Raw genomic sequence first — 19,307 nt, forward strand, 5'->3', positions numbered from 1 at the left:
GCTGCTTCTGATGAATGATTTAGTTGCAGGTCCCTGATGAGAATCCATTCACTCGTGTCCCTAATGAACTGTCCAGGGGGAGAAGGTGTGGAGCTCTGAGTCTGGGTGTGAGACGTGGAGGCGTAGTCGGGAGGAGCTGGTGAATCACTGCCGCTGTCAAGCCTCAGAGCGTCTCTTTAATCTGGTTATCAACGTGTCTTACTGAGGAATCAGTCGTCATGACGGAAACTGGAACAATGAGCTCATCGTCATGTTCCCGTCACATGGATCAGAGCCCACGACTCTGCAGCAGGTGGGACGGGGCGGGACGGGGCGGGACGGGACAGGATGGGACAGGAGGCTCGTAGCCTACATAAACTCCTCCAGCAGCGTCTCCTGCAGTGTCCCATTTTACTCTCCACGTCCTCCTGCTGCAGGAAACCAGGCAGCAAACCAGGCTGCAGCCTCTCTGACGTGTAGACTGGTTTTTATTTTGTCCTGCGTCATCTCTCCAGTCATTCCTGCTTTTTAGTTTTCAGACTTTCAGTTAACTTTAGCGCTGCAGCGTCTTTCAGAGAGAGGACGAGGAGACCTAGTTTACAGAGCAGTCACAAGACCCATCACACAGCAGAGAGGGAGGGAGGGAGGGAGAGGGGGAGGGAGGGTTTACGTCTCCTCTCTGTTTAATTACCAGTGACTGTGCAGCGTTAATTAACAGCTTTGACTCATCCAGATAATTAAACACCGTTAACTCTGCAGTTACACAACGTGTTACTGGACGAATCAGAGGAGGCTCAAGGGCTGCAGTCAGTCTGATTCAGATAAGATAGAATATATATGTTTTATATATTACATATATATTATAAAACCTGATGGTGTGATAGTAAAATGAGTTTTATTTTGGTCTGTGACCTGGAAGCAGGAAGCTTGACTGTGTCTCTGGTAAACGATGACGCTGTGTTTCTTTGATCATTTGTCCGTGTGTGTGTGTGTGTGTGTGTGTGTGTGTGTGTGTGTTGGAAACTTCCTAAATATCTTTAAGTGTGTTCATTTCCATGAGTAGCGGCTGCAGTTGTCTGATTTGCATCGCGCTACTGAAACACAAAGCTTCCTTGTCATCGACGAAAGCAGGAAACTCTGCGGCTGCAGCAGGCAAATCAGCTGATCTCACACTGTCTCTGTGTTAGAGTGAAACCTGCGACACACTAACTCCTCCATGAAACCTCTCAGACGTCAACCTGGAAAAAACTCCCACGATGCACTGAGACGAGAGCAAATGTGCAGAGACGTGTTTGTTTCCATCTACTGTCAAAGAGTTTTAAAAAACTCCTTAAAGAGCAGCTGATCTATGTTCAGTTAAACAACAGCGCCCTCTGCAGGACGGACACGGGACATGCTCCAAAGATTTAACATCCTTCAGAACGTTCTACATTTATTAATGAAATGACTTAGAACATCCTGAAAGTAGACAAAGAGAACCCAATCAGTTAAAATGAGCCAATATTACATATCATGTCCTCCTTGTGTCCAGTATCTGCTGTGACCTCCTCGTGACTAAATGTTTCTGGTAACAGCTGATCAGTGGTCTACAGCAGCTTGGAGGAATTTTAGCCCATTCCTCAGAACAGAACCACTTCAGTTCTGAGATGTTGGTGGGTTTCCTCACATCAACTGCTTGCTTCAGGTCCTTCCACAACATTTCTATTGGATTAAGGTCAGGACTTTGACTTGGCCGTTCCTAAACATTCATCTTGTTCTTCTTTAACCGTTCTTTTGTAGAACCACTTGTGTTCTTGGTTCTCGTTGTCTTGCTGCATGACCCAGTTTCTCTTCACATTCAGCTCATGGACAGATGTCCTGACATTTTCTTTTAGAGTTCACTGGTAGAATTCACAATTCATTGGTCCATCAATGAGGACAAGCCGTCCTGGTCCAGATGCAGCAGAACAGGCCCAAACCAGGACATTAGCACCCCCATGTTTGATGGAAGGATGAGGTTCTGATGCTGGAATGATGCAGTGTTGTTTCATCTCATTTAAACCAAACTATTCTACTTTGGTCTCATCTGTCCACTAAACATTGTCCCAATAGTCTTCTGTCTTGTCCACATGATGTTTAGAAATGTTCTTCTTGGAGAGCAGTGTCTTTGTCCATCACACCATGGTTGTTCAGTGGATTCATCAACATTAACATCAGCCAATGAGAGAGAGGCCTTTAGCTGCTTAGAAGTTCCCCTGGGTTCCTCTGGGACCTCTCAGACTATTATGGAGTGATCTTTGTTGGTGGACCACTCCTGTGGAGGGGAACAGTCGTCTTCAGTCTGTCTGACTGTGGATTATTTGTGGGTTCCAAACTCTTTAGAGATGGTTCTGGAACCTTTTCCAGCCTGATGAGCAACAACAACTCTTTCTCTGAGCTCCTCAGAAAGCTCCTTTGTCCACAAACATGTGTTGTGAAGATCAGACTGAGACAAATCCCTGATTTATTGAAACTAAACCAGGAACTGAACCACACCTGAGTCTCATTACATTGATGGAAACACTTCTGAACACATGGACTCTGATTGGATCCTAGAGGAGCTCCTCTCTGATATGTAATATTGGCTCATTTAGTCTCATATTTGAGGATGTTTTGAGTCGTTTTTATGAAGAAATGTAAAACAAACGTGGTTAAGGATCCACAGCGTGATCGTACCCTCATGTTGTGGTGCAGTGCATTGTGGGAGTTAATGGATTGACTCATCCTCAGTATATATTCATGTGTCTGATCTTCAGTGTAACGTCCACATCTCACCACTAGAGGTCAGTATCCATCAGTTCTCTGCAGAACCATTTCGGCTCTAACTAAAGTTCTCCAGGCGTCTTTCTCTCTACGTTTTTCTGTTTTTAAAGTCAGTAGAAACCTCCTCCTACCTTTCCCTGAGCTGAAGAAGCAGTCCATCTCCACGCTGGAGCGAGAGTGGGACACACAGAGCGTCGAGCTGGGGACCAGACCCTCCTGGGGCGGGCTGCGGTCGGTGGTCCGGACCAAACACCAGCCGGGCCGCTCGCTGGGCCGCTCCAGCAGCTCCACGGTCTGACCTGGAGGGAACATGGTCACACATGAGGGGACACGCTGGAGGTGAAGAGGAGGTGGATGTGAGGGTCTGGGTGGAGGGACTGACCTGTGCTGACCGACATCTCCGTGCTGCATCCCGCTGTGAAGTCCTGAAGGACGACGGTCAGCTCACATCCTCCAGAGAGCTGCAAACGGCAGAGAGACGTTCAGCCTCAAACTAAATCACATCCTGATCTGATCTGATCTGATCTGATCTGATCTGATCTGTCGGCAAAACAAACGGTTTGTGACGGAGGAGGAACAGACGTGTTTCCACCACAAACACTGGATCAGCTAGACCTGGACCTGGACCTGGTTCACAGGGGTGGGGGAGGGAGGACTTTACCTTTCAGATCTGAAACAGGACACGTCTTATTTTCAGTTTTATTATTTACTGGACTAGAATCATGTTTTATTTTCCTCCACTTCCTGTTGCCACAGACGTTTCAGAATAAAGCGTCACAGGGACACGTCGTCATCGTCAGGTTATCAGAGTTAAACATCGACAGGCTGATTAGGAGAGGGAGCGACGGCTTCATGGACCCGAGGTCGAGGTTTGGCCTCGTCAGACCCAGAGCTGCAACACGCCTGAACGCAACTGAGCATGTGCACGGCAGAAAGACGGCCGTCAGCTGTTTACACCTGGACAGGTAGCACCTGGACGTGACTCACAGCGTTTAGAGGCGTCTGTCACAAGAAACAAAAGAGGTCGGAGCCTCGTCCTGAAAATGTCAGAGTGTGTGTTGATGTGTGTGTTGATGTGTGTGTTGATGTGAGCAGGTCACTGCTGCTGGGCTACAGGTCTCCTAGCAACAAGGATCCTCCAGGTGATTTTCTAGCTGACAGATGGCCGACACACACACACACACACACACACACACACACACACACACACACACACAGACAGACACACACACACACACACAGACAGACACACACACAGACACACACACGGCCTCTCAGGTGTTTTGAGTCTGCGTGGATGGCTGGAGCTGCTCTGGGCTGAAGGAGGAACTACGCTCGACCTCCAGGAACCGGTCTGTTTGTCACCAGGAGCAACGGTGGTGCAGGTGATGGAGGACGAAGGTGGAGCTCTGGGGTTGGACGAACGTAAAACAGCTGATCCAGCATCAGCGTCAGCGTGAGGGGAGGAAACCACAGCAAACACACTGAGAGGATCAACTCTACTACCTTATTAAGAACCAGAGAAGAAGAGCGACTTTCAGAAGCTCCTCTGTGGCTACTCTGGTCATGTGACCCTGGACCAGTCTAAACCTGGTCCACACCAAAGAACTGAACCAGTCTAAACCTGGTCCACACCAAAGACCTGAACCAGTCTAATCAGATTTCTAAGCCCAGTTAAAACCAGTCCAGGGGACCAAACTGAAACCTGATGAACCAGTATGGACTCGTGGTCCTGATGAGTTCAGGAGCTTCTGGAAAGATGTGAACTGTGAAGATGAGTCCGGTGACGGTGGAAAGAGTTGTGACTGTTGAGACCACGACTCTGAGGAACGAGCCTCATGTGAAACTAATTCATGTCATCACGTTATCACATTAACGCTTCAGAGACGTCTAAGAAAATATTAACAACATGAACGTACAGTTCTTATTTATTTATTTATCAGGTCTTTAAACAACATGAAAACTATAACATTTAGTTTGTTTTTTCTCCTCTGACTGTTACCTACAGTGAGTTTAGTAATTAATTGATGTATTATTACTATTATTATTATTTCTCATGTGAAAACGTTTTTATCTTTCCTAGTTTACTGAGGCAGACTGAACTAATGAATGACTGTGATCATTATTATTTATGCTCTAGACGTTGTGATGTTTTAAAGCCCGTCCTGTAAATCTTTCTGTTTGTCTTCAATAAAACAATTAACCCGTCTCCAGTCGTGGATTATTTTCCAGAAGCAACGGAAAGTGTTTCAGACACCAGACTGAGCAGAGCTGAGTGTTTTCCATTTCTTTTCTCTTCAGCTTTCAGGGCCTCGTTCAGACGTTGGAGGCCGACTCCTTCCTGGAGAGGAAACCATGGAAAACTCAAATCCACCTCTATTTCAGGGAAACTCCTCCCAGAGTGGGTCGCTGCCCACGGCTCAAGAACCAAACCAGAAAACCAGAGTGAGCTGTTCTGGTTTCAGCTGCTGCCTCAGAGATAATCTGGACTACAAGGAAGCTCCGGTCTGAGCAGGTCCAACACCTTAAACCTGGTCCACAACGAAGACCTGGACGAGTCTAAACCTGGTCCACAACAATGACCTGAACCAGTCTAAACCTGGCTCACAACAAAGGCCTGGACCAGTCTAAACCTGGTCCACAGCAAAGACCTAAGCCACTCTAAACCCAGTCCACAACAAAGGCCTGGGGCAGTCTAAAACCTGGTCCACAACAAAGATCCGAACCAGTCCACAACAAAGGCCTGAACCAGTCTAAACCTGGTCCACAACAAAGACCTGAACCAGTCCACAACAAAGGCCTGAACCAGTCTAAACCTGGTCCACAACAAAGACCTGAACTAGTCCAAACCCAGTTAAAACCACTCTGTAAACCGGTCTAAACCCATTCAGTATTAGTCCAGTGTGTGTTCTGGAGGTCTCCATGCGTCTCTACAACCTTAGTTCCTGAAGCAGAGACAGTAGCTCCTGGTCGTCAGTTTCTAACAGATCTCATCTGATTTCATGTTTCAGCCTCAGACGCAGAAAGAACGGTGAGACTTTGATTTCTTTCCTCCCTGAGTCTGAACCGAGTCCAGCTTCATTGATGCCGTCTCTCTGCTCACTAATGGCCTGTTTCCTGTCCGTCTGTCTGTCCGTCCCCCTCCCTCCCAGTTTAACCATTCATCTCCCCCATCCCTCCACATCGCTGCAGTCCAGCTCCAACAGCTGAGTCCTCTGAGTCAGAACCCAAACCAACAACTACACCTCAAAGAAAGAAGCTTGTTGAACTTTGACCTCTGGACTCCTGCTGCATATTACTTTCGTTTTTTTTTTAAGCTGCGTTATCCACCAACATCACTAGACCACAACAAGAATGAACTGGTTTAAAATATTATTTCTAATAATCTCAAAGATCTGCCAGTAGAACAGGAAGTAAATCTACTGGATCCTCCAAGAAGTAGAGTTCTATTGACTGAGTAGAACCAGTTGAGTCAGTATCAGTAGCTGAGTCTGTCCAGTCAGAGCTGACACTGATCTGATGTAGAACCTTTAGAGCTGTTCTAGTTCTCATCTCAATCATTAAGGTCCTACAGTAACAGAGTCTAGACCCTGACTACAGGGTCCAGGTCTTTCCTCAGACCAGCTGGTCCTGGTCCAGATGTCTCTACTCACTCTGCTGCTCTCCTTGAACAGTTTGAAGCTCATCCACTTTGGCATCGTCCGATCTCTTCGTCCGTCTCCCTCTCTCTCTCTCTCCGTCTATGACAACTCCCTCGGCTGTGTCTTTGCCACAAACACGCCCTCACCCTTTCACCCTCCCTCCCTCCCTCCCTCCCTCCTTCCCTCCCTCCCTCCCTCACCCGTTCACTCTCACTCTCTCTCCCTCCCTGAACAAACAGCCACAGCTTTGTGTGTGAAGGCGGCTCAGCTCAGTGTGTAGGTCAGTGTGTTCACATTTCTCCCTGGAAGCAGCCGACGCTCCACAACACCTCCTACCACCACTGTGTGTTCTTGGCTGTGTGTGTGTGTGTGTGTGTGTGTGGGTGTGGGTGGGTGTGTTGTGTATGTGTGTGTGTGTATGGGTGTGTGTGTCATGTGACCAGCAGATGGCTACTGTACAGCTTCAGTCTGAATGATTTGATTCATGAGGAAACACACATGTTCACAATCGGCTGCAGTGACGGAGTTAAGAGACCTGGACCAGTCTAAACCCGGTCCACAACAAAGACCTGGACCAGTCTAAACCTGGTCCACAACAAAGACCTGGACCAGTCTAAACCTGGTCCACAACAAACGCCTAATAAACCTGATCCACAACAAAGACCTAAACCAGTCTAAACCTGGTCCACAACAAAGACCTGAACCAGTCTAAACCTGTTCCACAACAAAGGCCTAATCCAGTCTAAACCTGGTCCACAACAAAGACCTGAACCAGTCTAAACCTGTTCCACAACAAAGGCCTAAACCAGTCTAAACCTGGTCCACAACAAAGACCTGAACCAGTCTAAACCTGTTCCACAACAAAGGCCTAATCCAGTCTAAACCTGGTCCACAACAAAGACCTGAACCAGTCTAAACCTGTTCCACAACAAAGGCCTAAACCAGTCTAAACCTGGTCCACAACAAAGACCTGAACTAGTCTAAACCCGGTCCACAACAAACGCCTAAAACTGGTCCATAGCAAAGACCTGGACCAGTCTAAACCCAATTAAAACGCTGTAAACCGGTCTAAACCCGGTCCATATGAGGATCAGGTTTCTCTTTACTTTTTATTTTCAGTATTTGTCCAGTGTTTGTCTGAAGCTTCTGGTTCTGGAGGTTTCCTTGGTTTACCTCTGTCTCCACCTCCTCTATTTATTCCTCCACCTCCTCTGTTACTCATGTTTACCCTCCGTTAATCTAGTAAATGTCACAACGAGGGAGGACATGAAAGGAAGAATGAAAGGGGGACGAAGGAGGAGAAAGGACGAGAAGAAGAGGGAAAGAAGAAAGAAAAAAGGAAGAGGAATAAAAGAAGGTGATGGAAAGAAAAAGAATGAGGAAGAATAAATGATGTGTTGTACAGAGGTTTAGACAAAGACTTCATTTAGGTGACGTAGACAAAATCTGAGCTTCTGGTCTGATAAAGTCCTCCCTGTGTCCCTGTCTCTGTGTCATCGTCTGTCTCTGTGTCTCTCTCTCTCTCTGTCTCTATGTCTATGTCTCTGTCTCTGTGTCTCTCTCTCTCTCTGTCTCTATGTCTCTCTGTGTCTCTCTCTGTCTCATAGTCTCTGTGTCTCTCTCTGTCTCATAGTCTCTGTGTCTCTGTCTCTGTCTCTGTGTCATTAAATTTAGATTTATAGCTTGGTTCCAGTGGCTGGTGTTTTGAAGCCTCCACCCTCCTCGGTTCCTCGGTCGGAGTCAACCAGTAACTTTCTTGTCCTTTTTTATCACTCAGAGTCAGACCGGTCCTCACAGCTCAGTAAAACCCAGACGTACCAGTGGAGACACAAACACTCATGTCGATGCTAACCATTAGCATAAATGATTAGCATCCGTAGGACAGAGTACAGAGTTCTGAGTTGGACTTGTGCTACAGCGCCACCATCAGGTTGTCTTTGGTGTTTTTGGCTCACATGTTCTGGTAAAGCTAAATGCTAATTAACATGTTGTCAGTCTAAGTGCTAGCATTAGCATTTGGCTCACAGCCACTAGCTTAACTCACATACGTACAGTCTGGTTTAATCATTGATCTGCTAAAGGCTGTTTAGGACGTTCTGTCTTTAGTTTTAAAGGTCTGTACGTGCTGGAAAACATTGCTGACATGCTAGCTGTTAGCATCACTGTTAGCATCTGTTCTAGAGAGTCTCTGTTGTCCTGTTGAGATGCTTGGGCACAGCAGTTGCGCTGCGGTTGCAATTTAACAAAACAACTGTTTTATTAGATGATTTATCTCATGTCTCACCTCTGATGATCAGCTCAGGTTGATTCTTTTAAATAAAGTCAGTAAGTACAGCTGCAGATGTTTGGAAAGACAAACAAGTTTAAAACCAAGTTTAAAACCAGCCTTAGACCAGCCCTGGATCTGGACGTAAAGACTAATTAAAACCAGAACTAACGGAGCAGCTCTCAGTTAAAGCTGCTGCGTCAGCGTCTGAAACATGACGCTCAGCTGACATGGTTCTTCTCCTCAATGTTTTTAGGAAACCAGCGGAGGAGGATCCAGAAATAGAGAGGCGGACTTTTCTAAATCCTAGAAACAATAAACTAAAGCAACAACAACAACACGGCCAGCAGAGTCAGAGCTGGAAACACTCAGCCAGGATATATTTACGTGTAGAACATACGTATGAGGATATGTTAGTGACGTTTAGAGGCAGAGCAGAGGCGTCACGGTCAACCATGACAATAAAACAATGTGGAACACTACAGACCGCCAGGAGGAGGAGGAGGAGGAGGAGGAGAGGAAGAAGAAGAAAAGGAGGAAAAAGAAGAAAGAGGAGGAGGAAGAAGAAGAGGAAGAAAAGGAGGACTGGAAGAATGAGGAGAAAAATAAAGAAGTGACGAAGGAAGAGGAAGAGGAGGAAGAGGTGTAAAGAATAAAAGTCTGGACCATCAGAATAAAAATCCACAAATAAAAGCCTGGACTATTAGAATAAAAGTCTAAAGAAAAAAGTCTGGACCATCAGAATAAAAGTCTGGACCATCAGAATAAAAGTCCACAGATAAAAGTCTGGACTATTAGAATAAAAGCCTGGACTATCAGAATAAAAGTCTAAAGAAAAAAGTCTGGACCATCAGAATAAAAGTATAAAGATAAAGGTCTGGACTATCAGAATAAAAGTCTGGACCATCAGAATAAAAGTCTAAAGATAAAGGTCTGGATTATCAGAATAAAAGTCTAAAGATAACAGTCTGGGCTATCATAATAAAAGCCTGTACTATCAGAATAAAAGTCTGGACCATCAGAATAAAAGTCTAAAGATAAAGGTCTGGACTATCAGAATAAAAGTCTGGACCATCAGAATAAAAGTCTAAAGATAAAAGCCTGTACTATCATAATAAAAGCCTGGACCATCAGAATAAAAGCCTGGCCCATCAGAATAAAAGCCTGTAGGGTCTTACTTGGACGTGAGAGGCTGGTTGGTAGGAGGCCTCAGCACAGACGCCTGAACACAACCTGAACAGCGTCTTCATGTCCGACTGCTCCTCACAAACTCCTCCACACCTCCACCTGCTCACACACCTGGCTCACACTCAGCCCCTGCTCCTGTCCACTGTAGCTGCCCGGGAGACCCTGTAGCGCTGGGCCAGCTGAGGCTGATCAGCTCATCACTGACACAGAGGAGGCTCCTACCTTATCACTGTCCATCGTGTTCTGGGACGTCCTGGAGGCGATGGACACGGTGTCTGGCTGGCTGCTGCCGTCACCCTGGCTGTCTCCGTCCTCACCTCCGTCCCTGGAGACACACAAGGAACATTTATAAAGACATGAGTCAATATGTCTCTGATCAGTGACTGAAGAGGTTCACATCTACAGGAAATACAACAGAAGAAGAAGAAGAAGGAGGAGGAGAGAGGAGGAGAGAGGAGGAGGACATGGACCCTGGTCCAGTATGTGGTCTAGATGCCCCCCCCCCCCCCATTAACCTCCTAGTGTTGTTCCTGGGTTTGCTCAGTGCTGGAGTTTTAGGAAGATGAAGAGGCTCCTTCAGCGCCCCCTTCAGGTGAGTCATCCTCTCCTGGATCACCTCCCTGATGTTCTTGATCCACTCCTGCTTGGCCTCCACGCTGGACGCCTGCACCAGACACATTAACGCCATCATCATCATCATCATCATCACCATCATCATCATCATAATAATAATAATAATAATAATCATTTAAATCCTCTGACCTTCAGCACAGTCTTATTATCAGACGACGGCGTTCTTCCTGCCCACAGAGCAAACTTACAGGGGTCGCCCTCGATGTGCTCCGTCACCCCCAGCTCTGACGTCTGCAGGAGGAAGGAGAGGAGGAGGAGGAGGAGGAGGAGCTGAAGTCACATGACCCCCACTCACAATAGGCGTGTTCAACTTCATGCAGATCTGTGCAGATCTGACTTGACGTGATGCATGCTGGGTTGTTCATGCTCATAGACCTCGAATATGATTGGTTAAAATGAACTTGTTCAACCCAGCATGCATCACGTCAAGTCAGATCTGCACAGATCTGCACGAAGTCGAACGCGCCTATTAATCCATTAATGAGGCCACACCCACTCACCAGGAGCCGGTTCTTGAACTGGTACTTGGTCCTGCCGGCCGAGTCCTTCATCTCTTTGCTGAAGACCAGAGAGAACTCGAACAGGAAGAGGTGTCGGTCGCGTCCCTTCCTGATCAGCGAGCGTGGATCCCACACCTGGAAGCTGTCCTGCAGGATGAGCTCGCCCTGCACCTCCAGGTTCTCCTCAAAGCCTGAGGAGGAGGAGGAGGAGGAGGAGGAGGAGGAGGAGGAGTCAGATACACAACCCTGCTTCAGCTGAGCCCTGTGTGCATGAGTGTTAGCTCCATCAGCTAACTATGAAGTTATAGAAGTGTCATCTAAGAACTTTAAATGAAGTTATTGACCTCTGACCTTTGACTGACACATATTTAAACAGTGGACAGTAGAGTGGATGATGGATTAGCATTTAGCATTTAGCTAACTCTCCATGGATGTAGTTCTGGAATGAATCCAGAGTACTACAGTAAACCATGACATGTATTGTTTAGGATATGAAAATGTTATTTTGCTCCTAATCACAACGATCCAGTAGTTTTAAAATCGTGACTAGATCAAAAATGGCTGCCGACGTGAAGTCAGGTGTGCGTGGGCGGAGTCCTACCCTCCAGCATGGCCAGGTGCATGGCGTCGTTGGCTCTTTTAGGAACACTCAGCATCACCTCCAGACCGTCCTTGATCTCCCCTTTACCCTCCTCACAGCAGGACAGCAGCTCCTGGAGGACGACAGGTTAACGTTAATCTACCTCAGAGAGAACATTTAGAGGCCGCGTAGTGTTGTTGTTGTTGTTGTTGGACCTTGAGCAGCAGCTGGTACTTGGTGATCCTCTGGACCGGTTTGATGAGGTAGGAGGAGATGGAGTTGGCCAGTCCTCGTCTCTGCTGAATGTCCTGGTCACAGTCACAGGAAACGTTTAAACTCACACCCAGGAAATCTGAGCCAACACCACCACCTGCTGACGAGACAGGTGAAGTGCACCTGCTCCAGGTGAACAGTTATACTCACGTCAAAGAAGCTGCCGGCGTGTTCCAGGATGAGCTGACTGGAGTCTGGTTTGTTCTTACAGTAATCCACGTATATGTGGAACTTATCAGCCTGGACAAACACAGAGAGGACACTTTAGAGTTTACATTTCAGATCAGGCTCGACCAGACGGACCTAGACATGGACCCAGACACGGAGACACAGACCCTGACATGGACCCAGACATGGACCCTGACATGGAGGACTCACCCAGGTGACGAAGCAGTGACCCACGTCCTCTGGAAGCTGCTCGTAGTTCACCAGCTCCTTCAGGAAAATACTGTCCAGACAAACACAGACGTTTCAAGTTTGCTTTTAAAATCAGAAACAAAAACTCTAAACAAACTTTTCTTTTATTCTTTAGTCTAAAACAAAAAGTTAATGTATGAAAAAAGAAGTAAGTGTAGTTCTCTCTCTGGTTCCTTTCTCCAAAGATTAAACGATAAAATGTAAACTTATTTGTTTTTGCTTTTTTAAATTGAAAATCACATCTTTTATTGATTTATTTTTTATTTTAGAGATTTTAAAACAGAGCCATAAACACCAGGACGTAGACGGAGCCTGGATGAACCAGATGTGTGAGCAGAAGTAAACATCTCGTCGCTCACTTGCTGTGGAAGTCGTAGATCTCCTGCATGTTTCCAAAGATGACGTTCTCCTTGTTGGCGATTCCTGGAGGAACCTCCTCCACGCCGCTGCTCATCTCCCACAGGTACGTCTGACAGACACACAGAAACATTTACCTTCATTATCTGCTCACTCGCTTCCTGTTTCCATTCTCTCTGCTCTGACTTTACACAGAAGTTGACCTCTCCTCACCTCCAGACACTCCTGCAGATCTCTGACGTACGTCTTCTCCGTCTGCAGCAGCTCGGCCATGATGAACCTGACAGCCAATCAGAAACAAGGAACATGAGGACGACAGAAAGACAGACAGACATGAAGAAGTTTTTGTGTCTCTTGTTCAGACTCACTCTTTCTTCCTGGCAGACTTCCTCTTCTCCTCGTTGATCTCGTGGTTGGGGTCACGTAGTTTGACCTCGGGGTCGTCGGTGAGGCTGGCGGGGATGATGTCCAGCTCCAGGTCTTTGTTGTCCTGCACAGGAACCAGAGGAACTGTTAGAACCATCAGAACCCGTGAGAACCCACTGACCTGCGTGCTGACTGTGCCTTCACCTCCGAGCTGACCCCCAGCCTCTTCTCCAGACTCTCCTGGTACTTGGACATGCGCAGGGAGAAGTCCCGGTACCTTCGGTCCACCGTGCTCACCCATCTCTTCAGCTCAGACACGTGGGCGTGGCCTTTCTCCACCAGGTTGTCGGCCAGCTGGATCAGCAGCTTCACCTTCTCCTTTGTTTGCTGTCAGAGAAAGAAACGACTGAACCAGGGACGGATCAGAGCTGCTAAACTCATCAGACTGACTCACTGATTAGACATGTTCTTCATTTATTAGACACACAGCAGACAAACCTGGTTCTAAATGAGGGACATATAGTGACGCCTCCAGAGTTCTATACATTTATTCATAAAAATGTCTCAAAACATCAGCGGACAAAGAGAACCCAACCAAACACATGGAACAGAAATATTATACTGGTGGACGTATCAGTGAGGGGTTGAAGGAAGTGACTGGTCAACTCAACGTCCTAATAGAAGAAAACCTGAAGCATTCACATGAGATGAAACAACACTGCATCATTCCAGCATCAGAACCTCATCCCTCCATCAAACATGGGGGTGCTAATGTCCTGGTTTGGGCCTGTTCTGCTGCATCTGGACCAGGACGGCTTGTCCTCATTGATGGACCAATGAATTCTGAATTCTACCAGTGAACTCTAAAAGAAAATGTCAGGACATCTGTCCATGAGCTGAATGTGAAGAGAAACTGGGTCATGCAGCAAGACAACGAGAACCAAGAACACAAGTGGTTCTACAAAAGAACGGTTAAAGAAGAACAAGATGAATGTTTAGGAACGGCCAAGTCAAAGTCCTGACCTTAATCCAATAGAAATGTTGTGGAAGGACCTGAAGCAAGCAGTTGATGTGAGGAAACCCACCAACATCTCAGAACTGAAGTGGTTCTGTTCTGAGGAATGGGCTAAAATTCCTCCAAGCTGCTGTAGACCACTGATCAGCTGTTACAAGAAACATTTAGTTACAAGGAGGTCACAGCAGATACTGGAGACAAGGAGGACATGATATGTAATATTGGCTCACTTTAGTCTAATAGTTCTGTTCCATGTGTTTATTGGGTTCTATCTTTGTCTACTTTCAGGATGTTTAGAGCAAAGTGTATAAAGAAATGTAGAAAACTCTACAAGATGTAAAAACCTTTCTTCATAACCTTCACCTGTACTTCTTAAAATAAAAAGGATCCACAGATAGAACGGGAACATCTGAAACCAATGACTGAATCTGTCCTAAAAGAACCTCTGGAGAGCCTGACAGAGAGAGACGGTCAGTGGGTTAGAGCCCACAACCTTCTCCTAACTTTAGGTGATGGTACCTTGGCGGAGAGTCTGAAGTGATGGTAGTCGTTGAGGAGCTGCTGTGTCTCCTCGCTGCTCTCTCCAGGTGACGTGTGCGTGGCCAGGTAGACCTCACCTGTCTCCTGGATCCAGTCCAACGCCTGCACACACAAACAGAGCTGATCTTTAGCCTCTGGGGTGTCTGAACCAAACTGGACGTCCCGTTACACTCTGACGACCTCTGACCTGCTTGGCGCTGCGTTCAAACACCAGGTACTGCTGACACTGGTCCAGCCGTCGTTTCTTCAGCGTCCAGAAGTGAAGCACCCGGTTCTCTCTCTGCAGCAGCTCGTTCAGGATGGCTGCACACGGAAACATTAAACATGGCTATCTGAAGCTAACCGGCCCACCTGGGGGTCCAGTCTGGCCCCTGCTGCTACTCCTAATTTGTCCACTAGGGGTCACAATGTTTTAGCAAGATGTGCTAAGAAAAAGCATCGTTCATTTGCACTCTAACAAAAGGAAACATCTGGAGTTGATGTTATTTATAGGTTATTATTCTGTTACTGGCCCCTGAGATCAAACTGGGCTGAATGTGGCCCCTGAACTAAAATGACTTCAACACCTTTGACCTAAACAGCTGAGCTCTGTGATGAAGTATGAATGTGATGATGGACTGAACGTCTCTGACCTTTGACCTGCTGCTCAGGTCCTCGGGTGTGACCGGCGGCTCCGGGCATGCTCACATTGTTCCTGTGGATGTACTTCAGAAACACCTCAGCGTTCCTCCGAGCCAGAGTACACGCCTGCAACATGGAGGGGAGATACCGAGGTGGTGACAGACTCTCCAGACTTTGGTTTGTTTGTTAGCGTGAAGCTAAAGGTCATCGCTGGGGTTAAACTACCAGACTGAACTTCACCATAAGTTTATCTCTCTGCTGGGAAATGAATCTGCTCCAGCAAAGATCTGCAGGGCCACATTTAGGCTAATATTATCTTTCTCAGGCTACTGCTAACATAGCAGCTAACATTATCTTATTATGGCTAACATAAGATAAGATCCTTTAATTTATCCCACAGTGGGATAACATTATGTTGTTTAAGTTAACATAGCTGCTAACATTATCTAGTTTAGGCTAATATAGCAGCTAATGTTACCGTGTTTAAGCTAATATAGTTATTTAAGTTGTCTTTTTCAGATTACCATTAGCTTGTTTAGCGTAGCACAGCAGTGAACGTGGCTAATATTATCTTGTTAATGCCGACATTTCTTGTTTCTAGCTAGTTGCATTGTCTGTACCCGGCTGGCCTTAGGCAGATGGGTCCCTCCATATGAGCTGGGTTCTGCTCGAGGTTTCTTCCTGTTAAAAGGGAGTTTTTCCTTGCCACCGTTGCCTTCAGGCTTGCTCTGGGGGTTTCAGGCTGGGTTTTTGTAAAGCGTCTTGAGACGATTTGTATTGTTATTGACGCTATATAAATAAAATTGAATTGAATTGAATTGTTTAAATTATTTTGTTTATGCTAGTTAAGTAGCTAACATTATCTTGTTTAGGCTAACTAAGTAGCTAACATCGTTTCCACTCCCTGAGCTCATCAGGTCAAGATGGCGGCGCCCGTTGCAGAGACGTTGAGGCTCCTCCTCCTCCTCCTCTGAGGAGCTGCAGCAGTAGGAGGTGAATCACCTTGAGGAAGGCCTCTTTCTGCTCCAGGTGTTTGCTGATCAGAGGTAGAAGGTGGTCGCTGTCGGCCGAAGTGCCCAGTTTATCGTGACTGCCGCACCAGTCCTCGTCCCGCCGGTACTCCTGCTCCAGACTCTCCAACACGCTGCACACCTGGGCGCTCACAGAGAACATGTCCCAGGTTTAGATAAGAAGAAACCCTGAGCGGTGGGAGGACGTGAGGGGGGAGTGTCTGAGGAGCACCTGCTCAGACGTCTTGTAGAAGGCCACAGAGGCGTTGACCAGCTTCAGACGGTCCTCCATCTTCAGCATCAGCTGCTGCCAGTGACCGGCCACTTTCTCAGCACAGCCTCGGATCGCCTCTGGATCATAGTGACCCGCCTGCAGCATCATCTGGAGACAGAGGACGGACACTCAGCATCAGCTGGACACGGAGACATATAAGAGAGGAGGACAGGACGTGATGGGGGGGGGTTACCTCGGCCTTTTGCTGGACCTGTAGAGCGCTCTGATGGGTCTTCTGGAGAGAGTTGGCGTGGAAGAGAGACTGCAGGAGGAGAGGACACCTGGTTACTGTCAGGTAGACCAACATCAGTTATCAAGGACCCAGCTCCAGGTGTGGAGGTGGTCTGGGACACATGTGACCTCCTTCCTTTGGTAGTGTGAACACACAATGAGTCCTGGGTCACATTAAAGACCACCTACTCAACAGGGTCCCTATTTCCTTCTCTGTCTCACCAGTGACATCACTCTGAGGATGGAAGCTTCCTCCCTTCCTTCCTTCCTTCCTTCCTTCCTTCCTTCCTCTTTCCTTCCTTCCTTCCCTCTCTCCAGGTGAGATCAGACTGACCAGGTCAGTTCCTCTTTTAAAGAACTTTAACAACAGAATCAAACTTATCATAAAAGAAGGTACAGTTTTCTGTAAGAATCAGTTGTGGGGCCATGTTAATAATAATAATAATAATAATAATTTGTATTTATGTAGTGACGTGTTGGCGCCGCCAGGGGGCGGTGCTCCCCTCACCTGTCTACCAGAGCTTGAAGCGGCTCTTCAGAATGGCTCTTAAACTACATTACCCAGGAGGCACTATGTCAACTATTAGTCAAAGCAAGTAAAACAAATATAGAAATCATAGAAACACAGACAAAAACAAAGATGATGAAGAGGTTAAAATATAAATAACTTAAAAATATCAGATTAAAACTAAATAACAAGAGCAGCTCTCACACTGAACCAAACGCCAAAGAATAAAAATTAGTTTTTAGAAGTGATTTATAAACAGGCAGAGTGTGGGACGACCTAAAATGCTGCTCCTGTACAGTATCACCCACATGTACTCATATACTTACTTCTATAAATACTGTATAAAAAGACAAAGCTTCATCTTTTAGTCTATTTCTAAAACATTCGTCTGCAGCCTCCCGTCTGTGTAACAGCATCATCATCTGGTGTTCTCTATTCATCCATCAGATCTACACTTTTATTTTAGTGAGTTCTCCTCAAGAATGTAATGACTGCATGAACAGAATAAAACAAACTGTGTCGTAAAATAAAGGCTAATTTAAAAAGTGAGAGCAGGTGTGAAAGGAGAAAGCAGCTCTAAGGTAAAGGTTCTACCCAGTAGAGATGAATGCATCATGTCCTCACACACATAGGAACCTGAGTTTATGTGTGTTTGAGTTCTTCAAAATAAGAGCACAATGAAATAATTAGTGAGCCGGGTTCACACAAAGATTACAAAGAGAGAGAGAGAGAGTGTGCACCCATCTGCTCCTCTTCAAGCCGATCCACGCTGGAATAATTAGTGCTCAACTACAGTAAACCTGGTTCTAGCTGCAGTAATTAGGACGTGTACCTCTATGGCCATCTGGAACTGTTCATGCTCCCTCTGCAGCTGCTCGGCCTCAGACAGAGAGCTGGCGTTCACCATGCTGGCGTTCAACATGGACTCACCGTTACGGATCCAACCCAGAACCTGGACACAGAGAGACAGGGACAGGTTAGAGGGGGGAGGAGTCATTGGTCCATCAATGATGACAAGCCGTCCTGGTCCAGATGCAGCAGAACAGGCCCAAACCAGGACATTAGCACCCCCATGTTTGATGGAGGGATGAGGTTCTGATGCTGGAATGATGCAGTGTTGTTTCATCTCATTTAAACCAAACTATTCTACTTTGGTCTCATCTGTCCACTAAACATTGTCCCAGTAGTCTTCTGTCTTGTCCACGTGATGTTTAGAAATGTTCTTCTTGGAGAGCAGTGTCTTTGTCCATCACACCATGGTTGTTCAGTGGATTCATCAACATTAACATCAGCCAATGAGAGAGAGGCCTTTAGCTGCTTAGAAGTTCCCCTGGGTTCCTCTGGGACCTCTCAGACTATTATGGAGTGATCTTTGTTGGTGGACCACTCCTGTGGAGGGGAACAGTCGTCTTCAATCTGTCTGGCTGTGGATTATTTGTGGGTTCCAAACTCTTTAGAGATGGTTCTGGAACCTTTTCCAGCCTGAAGAGCAACAACAACTCTTTCTCTGAGCTCCTCAGAAAGCTCCTTTGTCCACAAACATGTGTTGTGAAGATCAGACTGAGACAAATCCCTGATTTATTGAAACTAAACCAGGAACTGAACCACACCTGAGTCTCCTTACATTGATGGAAACACTTCTGAACACATGGACTCTGATTGGATCCTAGAGGAGCTCCTCTCTGATATGTAATATTGACTCATTTAGTCTAAAAACTCATTTAATATCTCTGGTTCCTGTGTGTGGTTGGGTTCTTTGTCGACTTTCAGGATGTTTTGAGTCGTTTTCATGAAGAAAATTCTGAAGAACATTTAAGCAGCTCTGTAGGTCAGTGTCTTTGGTTTAGAAAGAGTCAGGTCACAGTAATTAGTTTGGAGTTTGGATCTGTGATTCCTGACTGGAACTAGCTGTGCAGACAGACAGACAGGCGGAGGGGGGGTAGCTGTGTTTGTGTCATTAGCACGTTGCCATGAAGCTGATAAATTATTCAGCAGCCTCCATCTGCAGCAGCGTCCTGTGGAAACACTCAGCATGTTCACATCTGCAGGAGGAGCAGCGTGATCTCCTCCTCTCTAATAATAAAGAGGAGCTGCATTGTTTCCTTGTGTGGACTCAGGGTTCTCCTC

At 46.5% G+C, this 19,307-nt stretch overlaps 2 protein-coding genes across 3 annotated transcripts in view; one reads left to right on the plus strand and one right to left on the minus strand.

Annotated features, from left to right (window-relative positions):
* LOC311488731 (uncharacterized protein) overlaps nucleotides 1–19,307 on the plus strand; it is a gene marked incomplete at its 3' end in the record, with an annotated part of 331,706 nt that overhangs the window by 210,430 nt on the left and 101,969 nt on the right. The window lies entirely within an intron of this gene.
* Nucleotides 1–19,307, minus strand: part of LOC311488458 (kalirin-like) — an 87,540-nt gene that overhangs the window by 16,048 nt on the left and 52,185 nt on the right. For both annotated transcript variants that reach the window (XM_084545179.1, XM_084545178.1), the window contains exons 20-40: nucleotides 18,013–18,132; nucleotides 16,635–16,703; nucleotides 16,400–16,549; nucleotides 16,160–16,309; nucleotides 15,169–15,283; nucleotides 14,724–14,839; nucleotides 14,516–14,638; nucleotides 13,186–13,368; nucleotides 12,984–13,105; nucleotides 12,829–12,895; nucleotides 12,618–12,727; nucleotides 12,220–12,289; nucleotides 11,992–12,081; nucleotides 11,784–11,876; nucleotides 11,590–11,701; nucleotides 10,989–11,179; nucleotides 10,618–10,719; nucleotides 10,371–10,519; nucleotides 10,078–10,180; nucleotides 3,143–3,221; nucleotides 2,892–3,059 (exon numbers count right to left, since the gene is read on the minus strand). In XM_084545179.1, coding sequence (XP_084401305.1) covers nucleotides 2,892–3,059; nucleotides 3,143–3,221; nucleotides 10,078–10,180; nucleotides 10,371–10,519; nucleotides 10,618–10,719; nucleotides 10,989–11,179; nucleotides 11,590–11,701; nucleotides 11,784–11,876; nucleotides 11,992–12,081; nucleotides 12,220–12,289; nucleotides 12,618–12,727; nucleotides 12,829–12,895; nucleotides 12,984–13,105; nucleotides 13,186–13,368; nucleotides 14,516–14,638; nucleotides 14,724–14,839; nucleotides 15,169–15,283; nucleotides 16,160–16,309; nucleotides 16,400–16,549; nucleotides 16,635–16,703; nucleotides 18,013–18,132 — 2,482 coding nt within the window. The remainder of the gene's footprint in view (nucleotides 1–2,891; nucleotides 3,060–3,142; nucleotides 3,222–10,077; nucleotides 10,181–10,370; nucleotides 10,520–10,617; nucleotides 10,720–10,988; nucleotides 11,180–11,589; nucleotides 11,702–11,783; nucleotides 11,877–11,991; nucleotides 12,082–12,219; nucleotides 12,290–12,617; nucleotides 12,728–12,828; nucleotides 12,896–12,983; nucleotides 13,106–13,185; nucleotides 13,369–14,515; nucleotides 14,639–14,723; nucleotides 14,840–15,168; nucleotides 15,284–16,159; nucleotides 16,310–16,399; nucleotides 16,550–16,634; nucleotides 16,704–18,012; nucleotides 18,133–19,307) is intronic.

This window comes from Chelon labrosus, assembly GCF_963514085.1.
Source record: "Chelon labrosus genome assembly, chromosome: 5".
In the NCBI taxonomy this organism is placed as follows: domain Eukaryota; kingdom Metazoa; phylum Chordata; class Actinopteri; order Mugiliformes; family Mugilidae; genus Chelon; species Chelon labrosus.